This window comes from Trichechus manatus, unplaced genomic scaffold, assembly GCF_000243295.1.
Source record: "Trichechus manatus latirostris isolate Lorelei unplaced genomic scaffold, TriManLat1.0 scaffold00081, whole genome shotgun sequence".
NCBI classification, from domain to species: Eukaryota; Metazoa; Chordata; class Mammalia; order Sirenia; family Trichechidae; genus Trichechus; species Trichechus manatus.
Genome location: NW_004444017.1, coordinates 3,322,646 through 3,336,131, shown reverse-complemented (window position 1 = coordinate 3,336,131; position 13,486 = coordinate 3,322,646). Strand labels below are relative to the sequence as shown.

The 13,486-nt window shown below is 35.4% G+C and overlaps 1 protein-coding gene across 1 annotated transcript in view; it reads left to right on the top strand.

The window, feature by feature from the left end:
• Positions 1 to 11,522, top strand: part of KDM5A (lysine demethylase 5A) — a 123,230-nt gene extending 111,708 nt beyond the window's left edge. The window contains exons 27-28 of the mRNA XM_004381196.2: positions 1,244 to 1,654; positions 8,599 to 11,522. Of these exons, the coding sequence (XP_004381253.1) occupies positions 1,244 to 1,654; positions 8,599 to 8,805 (618 nt within the window). The 3' untranslated portion in view covers positions 8,806 to 11,522. The remainder of the gene's footprint in view (positions 1 to 1,243; positions 1,655 to 8,598) is intronic.
• The last annotated feature ends 1,964 nt before the right edge of the window (positions 11,523 to 13,486 follow it).

The following is a 13,486-nucleotide window of genomic DNA, read 5'->3' as shown; positions in this document are numbered from 1 at the left end:
CAGAAGTTTAAATCCACTAGCTGCTCCTTGGAAACCCTATGGGGCAGTTCTGCTCTGTCTGTAGGGTTGCTATGAGTCAGAATTGACTCAGTGGCAATGGGTTTGGTTTTGGTTTATAATCCTAAAGAAGGCTGGGGGAGGGATACACAGAACAAGTAGTTAGCCCATTGAGCATATGTAGGGATTAAGGATCAGAGAAGTGGAAACTTGCCTAATGTCACATATCTAGTAAAAACAGGCCTGGATTCTAACTCTGGCATCTGACTCCTAGTACACTTTTCATTAGCCTCCTTGTTTTTATGTAATGGAATGCTACAATGTCACCAACAGTGATACAGATACATTTAGCATACTATAGATTGTCGGTTTTTGGTTAAGAAAACTGATCAAAGGTAGCCTCACTTAATGTTTTCCAGTTTACAAAGCGTTTTCTTCATATTTATTACCTCATCTGATCTTTATTACATGTAAAGGAAGTAGGAAGTATTGAGAGGTTAAATGTCTTGTTGAAGATGTGATAGACTTAAGACATTTATATTCCAATGTTCATTTGGATTTTACTGATTCTTAGGTTTCTGTTAAAGATTCTCAAGTCTCTAATTGGTGGGAAAATAAATTCTCAAATGTTATTCTTAAGTAATTATCAAGTTAATGTTATGCTTTTACATTTTTTTCAACCCACCTTCCATTCTCTGTTATTTAACATACTTTTACTGTTAACTTTTTAAATGTTTATTACATTGGCCCATAATAGCAACAGTATTACCAAGTTGAAAAGAAAAATGACATTCTTTCACTTTGTCACATGAACTATTGTCCTTGCCAGAGTCACTAAATACCCTTTGCAATGAGATCATGAATACACTTTTATGTTTTGCTGACATTTTTGATAACTTCTTAACTACCAAGAATTTAATTATTGAGTTAATAAACAACTTCAGTAGTGATAAGTGAGGACCAAAAAGTTATTATATAATATAGTAGATATTAGTTTTCTGTGTATGTTTTCATCTCAGTTAAACAGACTAGATTAATATATGCTAACACTGAATGTCTTTTTGTCCTTTTTTTCCCTGCAGTAAGCTAAAAATAAGACAAACATTTTGTTTAGGGTTCGTCATTTTCTACTGTTAACTTATCTTCGTTGCAAACTGTATTTGCCCTCTTAAAATGTTTTACATACCTTTAGAATAACACTATTTTTTAATGTCTTGGTTTAAAATCATTTCTAATATTTTCAAAGGATGACAGCATGGAAGAGAAACCATTAAAAATAAAAGGAAAGGACTCTTCAGAGAAGAAACGGAAACGCAAGCTAGAAAAGGTAGAACAGCTTTTCGGAGAAGGAAAACAGAAGTCCAAGGAGTTGAAGAAAATGGACAAGCCTAAAAAGAAGAAACTAAAATTAAGTGCTGACAAATCAAAGGAGCTAAACAAACTGGCCAAGAAACTGGCAAAAGAAGAGGAGAGAAAGAAAAAGAAGGAGAAGGCTGCTGCAGCCAAAGTCGAACTTGTGAAAGAGAATACTGAGAAAAAGAGAGAGAGAAAAGTACTGGACATCCCCTCAAAGTATGACTGGTCAGGAGCAGAGGAATCTGATGATGAGAATGCAGTATGTGCAGCACAAAACTGCCAACGGCCCTGCAAGGACAAGGTGAGTGCCAACTTTATACAGTCCAAGTGTGAGAGAGGGCAAAGATCAGCAGTCATGGAGAGATATGTTTGATATGGTGATAGTTTGCTTTTGATTTCTGGATTTGGGCTTCCAACATAATCTGCTTTCTGCAGTTTCTATAAACTATTTTTGAATAATGAGCTCTTATATCAGTGAGCTAAATAGAAGTGTTGTGTTTTGAAAACCATACACTTGGTGAACATAATGAGACAGAATCAGAAAGAAGCTGTGTGATAACCCCTCAAAAGCAGTACATTTCATATGCAGTGGACATAACAAGTTTTAGAATAGTCTTGTGTCTTTCCTATAGAATGAGTCAGAAAACTAAATACCTTGTCAGCCACAATAACCTGAAAAAATCTTGGGCCAGTGTTCTAGGAGCTGTGATAAATTCCATTAATTTTGAGTTATTTAAAAAGCTAAAACTAAGGGGTTAATACTTCCCTTTTGCTCCATACCTTACTCATACTCAGGCCTATGTGCACTTTATTAAATGTATTAAAATTTTTTCAAACCCCTTGCTCTGAAAGTTGTAGGTCTGACTAAATCCAGAGATTGTACTGCCCCACTTTCTCATGGGAGGCAAATCTTTAGTGGTCTTAAAATTGATCAGCTTAAGTACAGGAAATCCTGCCTCTGCATTCAGCACTAGGCATAGCCTTCTTTTAGTTGAGCTTTCAATTTCATTTTAAGTGAGGAAGGTTTTAAGATTTCAGAAATTCTAGACAAAATATAACTTCAGATGACTAACATTTTAAACAACAATCCACCTTAAATTACTATATTTACCTAAGTTTCTACATTAACTATTCAAACTCAGTGGAGATCTTTAACAAATAATTCAGATCTTTAAAGGTATTATTTTAAAATTTTCAACCCTAAATTTTAGGTATAGTAGTTAAGTAATATCCATTTTTTAAATAATACTGACTATCTGACCTTCTAAGATGAATGGACTTTATGAGAAATACCTGTTCATTTAATGAGTGAAGACATCTTTTATTGTTCCCATCAAGATTATTAATAAATTCATGGTTCAAATTATATTTATTACACGTTATATCTTTTGATATTTAGAATTTTTGTATCTCCTCAGTTGAAAATATGGATGGAATAAATACAACTGCATCATTGTTTTTTGCAGATTATACTCTCCCTCAATCAAACACTTGTACATTATTAGTACTTGAGGGGACCAAGGGTCATCTTGCCCAATCCAAGCTCCTCTTTTTACAAGTGATGAAATTGGGACTCAATGAAAAGAAATAATGTGGCCAGAGTCATAGAGGTAATTAGTGGCAAAACCAAAAATAGGACTCCCTCCCAGACCAAGTTCTCTCCACTAATATCCCCACCCCACGAACATTGAGATCTAAGTACAAAAACGTACTCCAAAACTAAGTGACACATACTTAAATTACACTTATTAGAGGTTTTCCATTCGTCTTTGGAAAATGAGTATATAGTAGAATAAAGATTGCATAGTCTCACCTCCCAAGGACAACAGCTACACATATTTTAGTGTTTTCTTTTTTCTATGTAGTTTGTTTTATATAGTTATCATACTGTCTGTTCACTTTTTTTAGTCATTTCATAAACATTTTCCTATATTGTTATAAACAGTTTTAAGCATTTTAGTAGATACATTATACATATGTGTGTGTTACTTTTATCTTTCATTCTGAGTTTATTCACATCTAAATTTATTAAAGAGGCTGATGGAGGGTTAACTGTCTCTCTTTGGGTGCAGAAGTGTTAGCAGCTCAATGTTGACAGAACCTTCTCCCTTTTTTTTCTCCTTTAATCAGTTTCATGGCAGTCTATCAGCTTTCCTGTAACCCTTCCTACAATATTTATTTATATCCATCATGAACCATTTACCTTCTTTTTCTTTTTTCTCTTTTATCACTTCAGTAGTCTCCCCTCTCTCCCTTGCTCTGCATTTTAAATATGGTTCAGTTCATTTATTGTCTCTGTTGTCTCCTTGTGGCATATAAACCCTACAGGTGGTGTTTTTGTTTTTGTTTTTCCACCTGCTGTAAAACTGTTAAATTAACACCGTCCTTCTTAATTTGCAAGGTTATGATAAGGTGAGATAATTTGCATGAAAGCATTTGTTAGCCAGAAATACAATGTAACTGTTAAGACGTGATCATTAATTTCAAATCAGACCTGGGATTTGCTCCTACCATTACAGTATAGGTATTTAAAAAAAAAAAAAAATTTAGAAAGTGATCATCTACATTTTGGTAGAACTAAAGGAGATTTAGCTGAGTATTCAGAGAAAATGTCTTTTTTTAAACTGTTAAAATACATAAAGGTAAGCAATGTGCACCTTAGCCTGTCATTAGCTTACATAAAAGGAAACTTAATGTTATAGTTCTATAAGCCCGAAACCGAACCTGTTGCCGTCGAGGCAATTCGATTGTGACCATATAGGACAGAGTAGAACTGCCCCGTAGGGTTTCCAAGGCTGAAATCTTTATGAGAGCAGACTGTGCAGCTGGTAGGTTTGAACCATCAACCTCTCAGCATCACAGCACTTTACCACTATGCTGCCAGGGCTCCTTTATAGTTCTATAATGTGTTTAATTTAAAATAAATGAATTCAGGTTATAAATAATTTGCCTGTTTACAATTTATAATGATAAAATTATAATTTAAATTATAAATAATTTCTGTGGTTCTCCAGGTCTGTTCCTTACACCAGTTTTACTAGATAAAAGGTGTATTTCTTTGAAAGCTTTGTGAAGAATTTTACAGCTTTCTCAATTTGTAGTATTTCTCTAAGAAAACCAAATTAATGCATGGCACACATCTTCAGAACAAATATGAAGCCAAGAATGCTTTTTAGGAAACATTATATATTCTTTAAAATATCATGCAGCAAAAATAACTTCTAGGATTCATTCTTATTTAGGTAAATGTACCTTTACCATTTTTTTAACCGGTAATTATTATGACTTTCCCAAAAATATGTGCAGATTGAGAAAAATTCTAAAAATTAGAGGAAAGATTACTTGAATATGTACCTAGCCTCTGTCTCAAGATTGTTTTAGAAAGAGAAAAGAAAAATACCAGAATAATATAAAGGGCTTTTTAAAAAAACTATCTTTTCCATCAGCTATCATATTAACTTCCAGCTGAAATTAACTTTAAAAATTATGTACAACTATTTCCAAAAGATTAGTATTAAAGTTCAGAATCTTTTTCTCCGTGAACTCTCTCCCCTTCATTCAATCTTATTGGTACCAAGAGTAAAACAAGTTAACTTGAAAGAGCAGATTCCTTCAGGCTAATATTTAGGTAATTTTTTTTTTCTATTTTAGAATAATTATGTAATCATTTTACTTGTGAAAATAGATATTTTCCTTCACCGTTTTACCTTCTTACTGTGGGCCTTTTCCTTACTTATTACTACTTCTATATGAATTTGGACATGGTAAATTAAGAGAGATTAAGTTTATAAACTTATACCTCTCAGTTGTACTATTTGTTAGCCACTGTGGTTTTAAAGATTTTTGTGGTGTTGTCTCAGCCAAATTATTTGCGTATTGGTGGCTTTATCAGTTCGTATCTCCTTTTAGCACAGATAATCAAAGGATGAATTCCCTAACAGTGGTGATGTTGAGATCTGATAACCAAATGTCCCAATTTGCCTGGGATTTTCTCCGTTTTAGCACTGACCTTTCCATATCTTGGGAAACATCTCAGTTCTGGGCAAACGGGAAATGTTGCTCATCTGATGTTTAGAACATCAAAAATATATACACAAGGATTCTGAACATCTGTTATGTTGTACTTCATTAAGTGAATTGTTTTCACATTTCAAATCTGACTTTTACGTGGAACCTTGGTACAAAAGAGATTGAATGCCAAAATAACAAAAGCTCAGTTAACTAAGCTAAGACTATCACTGAATCACCATCAGGTTTTCTTTTTCCCCAGTACAGTAATATGCTCTAAGAAATGAACAGAAGATAATACACCAAATATTTTTTCTTAAGTCTAAATATGAAAACAAAACATGAAATGTCAAACCTAGTATTAGTTCCTCTATTTAGTATATTTCTCACTTAAACATACATTTTACCCAAATCTGAGCCCAGTAACCTACTTGTGCTATAAGCTAAAATCTCTTACCAGTTAATATTTGAACAGCTCATGGCTGTGAAGTTTTTAATAATTATTTTTGTTACCCACTAAGTACATCTCCCAGCAACAGTGAAAAGGGAAATGACGATTAGAACTTAATGTGCAACTAGCCGAATTCTGTGTTCTTGAGTTTTCAAGCTACTACTACATAGTCTGTTACCCCTTTGTCAAAATCTTCTGTGGATTCAGTTGAGATCCCAAGCTTTAGTCTGTTTTATGAGTCTATAGACCTTTTCAAACAAAAGTAGAAGTAGAGTTTGTTAGTGAATAAAACATGATAAAAAGATATTGGTAACAGAAGGACTGTTTTTTTCCCCTGCCAGAATATCTGGGTAAATTTTTATTTAATCTGTAGGCCGGGATAGATAGAATCTGTGAACCAGTGACTATCTCAAGGGAAGTTACATACTCCTGGAATGGTGGGAGAGCTAGGTTTAGCAAGGGACTTCTAGCCAAAATCCCAAAAGGGAAGATGTTACTTTGTCTTCCTTATTTGAAAGAGAATGATACATTTAATTTTGGGAAACTGGAAGCCAGTGAGTGTAGTGCAGAATTAGATTTTAAAAGACATGGGACAATTTTCCTGGTGGCAAATACTGATAAATTGGTAACTCTGTTGTCCTATGGATTAGCGTGAATGGGGAATGGACTGGGATTATGAAGGGTAGAGGTAGAGGTATCTGTTGGTTTAGGGGTGGGTAGCATCATAAGCAGGATAATATTGCAAGCCTGGGCAACCCAAAGAAACACAGTTCATCTTCCCAATTAGTAATACTTCACCTGCTATCCATTTGTTGGTGTTGTGCCATGAAGTCTGTTCTGGCTCATAGTGACCCTATAGGACAGAGTAGAACTCCCCATAGGGTCCAGTTAGCACTTTGTAAATCTTCACTTACTTGCAGTGCCTTTATTTTTACTTTGTTGTACAGAAGCCATTATCTTCCTTTTCTACCCCCAATAAAGTTTGCCACAACAAGAACATTTGATCAATTATTTGATCAAAACTGGACATTATGCAATTACAGAACAAAAATGGAATTTCATTTAGGAAGGAATTGTTAAGTTGCTTTGAATTTATAGGAAGCAGTATTAGAAAGGACTAGTGATGATCAAATTTAGAATATATAAGAATCACCTGGGAGCTGATTTAAAATGTAGACTTCTTGTTCTTACCCACCTCCCCCTACTCCCACCCCCCACCCCCAAATTCTCTGAGTTGGTGGGTTTGGGATGGGTCTCAGCTACATTTTAGGAAACATAACAGGTGATTGTGATGCAAATGATATGCACATTTTGAGAAGCAATACTGCAGGCAGTTATATCAAGGTGCAGAGTGTTTAAAAAGTGCCTTCAGTATCTCAGGCACTGAACTATGTGCTTTGCCATACATTATTAATTTGATATGCTCAATAACCCCGTAAATTAGATGTTATCTCCATTTTACAGATGAGGAAATTGAGCCTCAAGGAGGTTAAATGACTTGCTTCAAATTACGTACTCATGACAGACCAACATCAGAACTCAGGACTTCTGAATGAGTTCATTAATCTTTATACTACACAACACTCTTAAAATCTAGAACTCTAGAATAAGAACAATAAAAGCAGAAAGATTATTTTGACAAATGATTTCTCCCACCTTCTTATTACAACCCTGAAACCACTAACATGACTATTGTGGTTTTGATCATTTTTATACTACTTGGAATCTCATTTTGAAAACCATTCACTTTCCCCTAAACTCATTTACCTAACCAAAACTTGCCTTCTCTGTCCTTTCTCGTATCTGTACTGAGGGGCTTCTCTGATTCCTTCATACTCATTACCTCGCTCTGATTTCTGGCAAAGCTCATTGTTTTAAGTGGCTTCCCATGTTGCCAGTAAAATTTATCAACCTTTGCATCAGGGAGAGGGAGAGTAATTCTTTTAATCTTCATCCGCCATGACATTAGCTATAAAACTACCACAGTCACCTTCCAGGTGTAAAAGCCAAAAGTCACAGTATTGTTGACTCTAGGTCCAAGGATTAAAATCACCAAGCTGCAGTCCCTTTCCAGCTTCCTGTATTTTCTGAAGGATCCACTTTGCCTAAGATTTGCCTCTGACCTATCAGTTTTCCACATTTTAATTTTAAACTCCAGAGTGATCTATTGACCTGTGTCTTTGACTGTTATAATTGGTTAATTTGTAAGATTTGACCTCTGATATTTGCTAACTTTTTATAGGGAGTTGTATTTGTAACGGAAGAAGAGAAGAATAAAAAATATTAGTTTTAAAAGTGGCCTATGTGACTGCTTTTCTAAAAAGGTATTTAATGCTCTTAGTACTTTGGCTTGTCTCTTTGAAATAAAGCTAATATACAGGATTGCCTTCACATTGTACTCTTTCTTTCTTGATTGTTAATTGCATTGTCTTAGAGCCTAGAAATTGTTAATATTAGCTAAAACTACTTGGCTGCTCTATTAGAAGTTCCTTTTTTGTCAAGTTTTTCTCAAACGTGTTTCTGCCTCACAAGGAGCCCCAGGTATTCATGAGGAAATGGAGTACCTAAGAGGCCTAATTTTGTGGACACACTGTGGTAAAATATAATTTTGGGGTATTAACGTCCCAGCTTCTTTCTTTAAAAAATAACCCCATAAGAAGTCACTGTCTCTCTCTGGACATCCCAGTTGTTTGCTATCATTTAAGCCAAGAAAGCTTTTTGATTTGCTTTTATTCTAGGCTTAAAGTTTATGTGACCTAAACATTCCCCAATCTTGTCTCCTACAGGTAGACTGGGTACAATGTGATGGTGGCTGTGATGAGTGGTTTCATCAGATTTGTGTGGGTGTATCTCCAGAAATGGCTGAAAATGAAGATTACATCTGTATAAACTGTGAAAAGAAGCAGGGGCCAGATAGCCCAGGTCAAGCACCACCTCCTTCCTTCATAATGAGCTACAAACTACCAATGGAGGATCTTAAGGAGACCAGTTAGCACATGCTTGGTTAGTTTGGACATGGGGGAAATGGACCACACTTAGACCTTAGTCATCAAGTAGAGTGGTTTAGATCCACTCAGAATGTTGCTTCCAAAGACGAATGACCTCCAGAGAAAGTCCTCTTAGTGCTGGCTTCCTCTTTGCATGGACTGTGTGAGCTACATTCTTTATCAGCACATCTGTGCAGAGAGTGTCTTTTTTGGTACAGCAGCCAATATTTCAATTCAGATGTACCCTCTGAGTATGGTTTGCAAAGTCAAACACTTGATTGAGCTCTAGTGTGGCTTATTAGCATTAATCCATTGGTGTGCTAGCAGGGTGTGTAGGACGTGGCTTTATGGCCAGTTGATACTAGGTAGAGGCTTGCAACCTAGGGGCAGCACCGTTTGGTTGCAAGTATTGTCCTGATTGCTTGGTTCTCCTTAAGTTGGGATAGTTGGAAAGGAGTCAGAGTACCACTTTACTTCCACTGTTACTGGGCATTTAATGCCCTAAAGATACAACTAGAAAGAACAGGACTGAAGTTATTCCTGTTAGAAGTCACGGGATAATAGCACAGTCTATAGACCTCAACTACTTGCACTTGTTTGTACCAAGAAGAAAACTGCAAATAAGAGAATCTCTCACCGTCTGGGGCAGATCACCTTATCTTCCTGAGGAGGAGGATGTCAACTAGGTCAGAAATCTGACTAGATTGGATTCTGGGAAGAAGAGTTTTTATGTCAAGGCAAGAGCCTTTTTTGGCTTTGAGAAGTGTGCTGTCTTGAGTCTACATTTTGGAGAAGAGCAGGTACATGGATCCAGGCTTCTGCAAGAGAAAAGAGGACAAGTCAGAATGTCTTAGTGAGCTGCAGTGGTGCATGCTTTACGAGAAAACCTTCATTCACAAGTATTCCAGACATCATCAGGCTTCAGGCATGGCCATGAGCAAGACCAGCAAATAATAGCTTTTAGCCTTGCAGCCTTGACCCCAGTGTCTGCTGTTTCCAACTGGCAATTTCTGATTGTGGCCCATGAGCAACAGCAGATGCTGTTGAGTAATGCCATGGCTTCATCAGAGGATGTGGGGTTGTAGTACCTTTGGGTGAGAGGTTTTAGTAAATCAATTTAAGAAAAAGGACTTGTTTTTACTTTTTTCTAAATGTCTCTGACTACTGACTGTTCTATAATAGATTATTTTTTCCTTTTTTAATATACATATATGAATATATAAATATAAATATATATATATATATATATATTTACTGTTACCAGCAGCATAAGACAGAGTTTCAGTATCCATTTGGGGACTTTTTCTCTTTTTGCTTTTTAATAAAGAAATCCCATTCCTTCCTTGTAGTACAAGGAATTAGCACTTCCTTCTCCATTCTAGCTTGACCAGATCTTCCATCTTTTGTTTAAATAGTTAATTGGATTTCCTTTATGTGTTGGGACTTGTCCCTGTCAATCGGGAAACTTGGTGTTACTCTAGTCTCTGCTGGCTGTTTTTTTTTTTTTTTTTTTTTTTTTTTTTTTTTAATGTGAGTGTTTGAAACTATGGTGCTGTATCCTCTTCCCTCCTATTGTGTTCTCTGTTCTTGTTAGGGTGTTAGGTAAGCTGTGTGTAAACTCTTCCTAGAAGGGGACTGTTTTTTTATTTTTAAGGGCAGGAAAAAAAAACACACTAAAAATAGTGTTTTGTGTTCACTATTCTGTGTCCTTTTATTTTGGTTTAAAAATCTCTGGTTTTACTTAAATTGATCAGTTTTCCTTTTAAAAAGGGGTGGAAGGGTAGACCTGGAGAACAGCTTATGGTCTCATCTTTCCTTTTTGCCCCAATCATTTTTAAAGAAATGTCTTCTAGTAACTAGAAGTAAAATGTACTGTCCAGTTACAGGTTGAGTGGGTATGAGATTTAACTCAAAAGGCATTTTACTTAAAAAAGCAAAAGCTTTCCTATAAAATCTAGTTTCTGTAAATGCTTTCTCTGTGGTTCATACTACCTGTTTTTTAGTCATTCTTCTCTTAATACTGTTTAACTTTTTGAGTGTTTTGACTTGTTAAGAGGTTCATAAGTGTTGTTTTGCATGTGTCTTGAAATCTCATCTCAAGTAAGTTGTATGATTTAAGGTTTTGATGGAGATTACAAGGTAACTAATTAACCAACTGGATGTTTTCATTTTGCCAAACTGCATAAAGATCCTGTCGTTTAAGAATTTCATCTGGTTGATGTTATGGAAGAAAGCACAATGCTTTTTGCCTTTTGGTCTTCTTTGTGAAAGTCTTCAAATATTTGTAGGTTAAAAATTCAATGCAATTTTAAGTGATGGCTGCCTGGAATACATTTTAAAATTTTATTTTTCCTTCCTAATCATCCATGAACTATCCTGCCAGCATGAGGACACTGAAGAAGATGGCTGTTAAGGTGCTTGACTTCTTGGAATATGTTGGATGGATATGGGTGGCTGTTCAGGAAGTAATTTATGTCCTTCATATGATATATTCCTGCTGGAGTTCTGAGAAAAAAGTGAGGCAGTCTCCAACCATAAATAGCTTCCTGTTAAGTTTATCTTCTGACATTTTTAAACTTAAATGTGTCATTTAACTGATACTGTGGGATTTTCTGTATTTATTTGAAAACCATGGAGGATTTGGTCTGACTCTTGACCACAAATTTAGACCAAGGCTGAGAAGAACAGATAAGAGAAATTAGTTAAAAAAAAAAAAAAAAAAAGTATACAAATCTGTAATTTTGGAATTAATGAAATAGGATTGATCTATTTAAAGAAATGCTAGTGTTCTACATAAAGCATTATTTCCAACCAGAGGAAGTAACTTACTTACAATGTACTTTATTCTTCAGTATTGTAACATTTTGTGTTAAAACTTAATTTAAAATGGTTCTCTACCATTCCTGTCCCCTCGAAATAGCAATTCTAGCAATTCTTTACCGGTAGTATTTTAACTTATGTGTTTAATCCTTTTCAAAGTTATTTCTCACTGCCTTCATTATAAACCATTTTGGCAAAGCTTATAGAAAGAAAAATGAAAAAAATGGCAGGTCTCTGACATTTTCGAATGATACTATGCAAATCCCCAAATTTACAAGTACAGCTATAGCATTAGTAGTTAGCTTTCTTGGGGGTAAGAGTCATTCCCCCCACTCAATGTTTATTTCACTTCCTGTTAGTTACTGCAACAGAGCCATGTTGAGGTGGAGATGCTGGACAGCGAACTAGGCTTCCTCCCTAGCTCCTGCAAACCAGCTTTGCTCTGCATGATTGATATTTGTGCCTCAGAAAAATGACAAATTACTGCATGTCATAATTGAAAAGGCAAACATTTAGTCTGTGATTGCCCACTATCTCTTTAATAATCAAAAACATGCTGCAGGCTGACGGACCTGTATGATAAGCACAATTTTACCTGTGTTTTACTTCTGTTCTTCTCTGCTTTTGTCTTTAACAAGTCTCCAAGAAACGACAGCTCATTTGTTTTTCTTAAATTTTAGACTCCATATGCAATTCAGTGCATGTGAAGAAATTCCCTGCTTGTCAGTAGTTTAATTCTATAGGACGTTTCTCTGTCAGCCAGTACTTAAAGTAGGAGATTGAAAGAAAAAATTGAGAAAGCCCCTCTTTCAAAGGGTGGGATTACCCACTTTTTCAAGGAAAAAGCGACAATTTGGAGTAGGATTTGAAAATTGTAAATTGTGGAAAAAGTAAGCTGTTAAAGTCCCGCATATAACCAGGTTCAATAAAGTTTCACATGTGAATTAGCTTCATAATGTGTGTAGAAAGTCGTTTTTGCACTAGGTTCTTAAATACAAATTTAGAAAGGGAAGTAGGCAGTTGATTTGCCTTCTACCTTTCGAAATTCCTCTCTTCCCACCTTTTGTTTTTAAATTAAAGCACACCATTACTTCTTTGTATGTGGATATACCAAGTGGTATTCATAACATGAGAGGGTAAGGCTGGATGTTAATATATTCTGAAAATGCAGTTTTCTCTGGCATATATCCTGTCCAGCCACCACTATGCAACAAATGCGGTGCACTGGGAAAGAATATGACAGGTTTTTAAAGCTGTATCCTGTTTGTTCTTACTTTGCAGTGCTCCAGGTTGTCAAAACAGGAATGTCTTTTGTAAACCTTAAGACTCCCTATTGATTATTCCCTTACATATTCATTTACCTATTCTTGGGACACTTAAACAAATACAAACGCTAACTTACCTGGTTATTGGTGATGCCTTATGAAAAGTTTAACTTGATTTCTTGCTTTTTGAGCATGTTTTGTGTTTCTTTTGTTTTCTGAAAGACTATTAGATATGGTTTAATTGCATTACATCTAAAAAATATATAATTGTGTGCTCAGCTTTCCCACCACCCTGTCATTTACATTAGTGGCAACTTTACATGGTAACCAAGTAAAGGTAAATTTTGGTTATGAGTATTGATAATCCTGAGGGAAACTAGCAAGTATAGGGGAGCCACTTTTAACCTGTGCCAAAGCAGTTTCTAATATTTCATTTGCTGTCCATAAAATAAAGAACTGAGCTCAAATAATTTGATCTCTAGTGTGATTAACCTACTATCATTGCTGAGAATAGTCTTTTTAAAAAATGAAGTGGGGAAAGTGATTCTTGAATATTTTACCTGTCATCTGTTTTCAGCAAGAATCCACCATTCCCCGCCTTT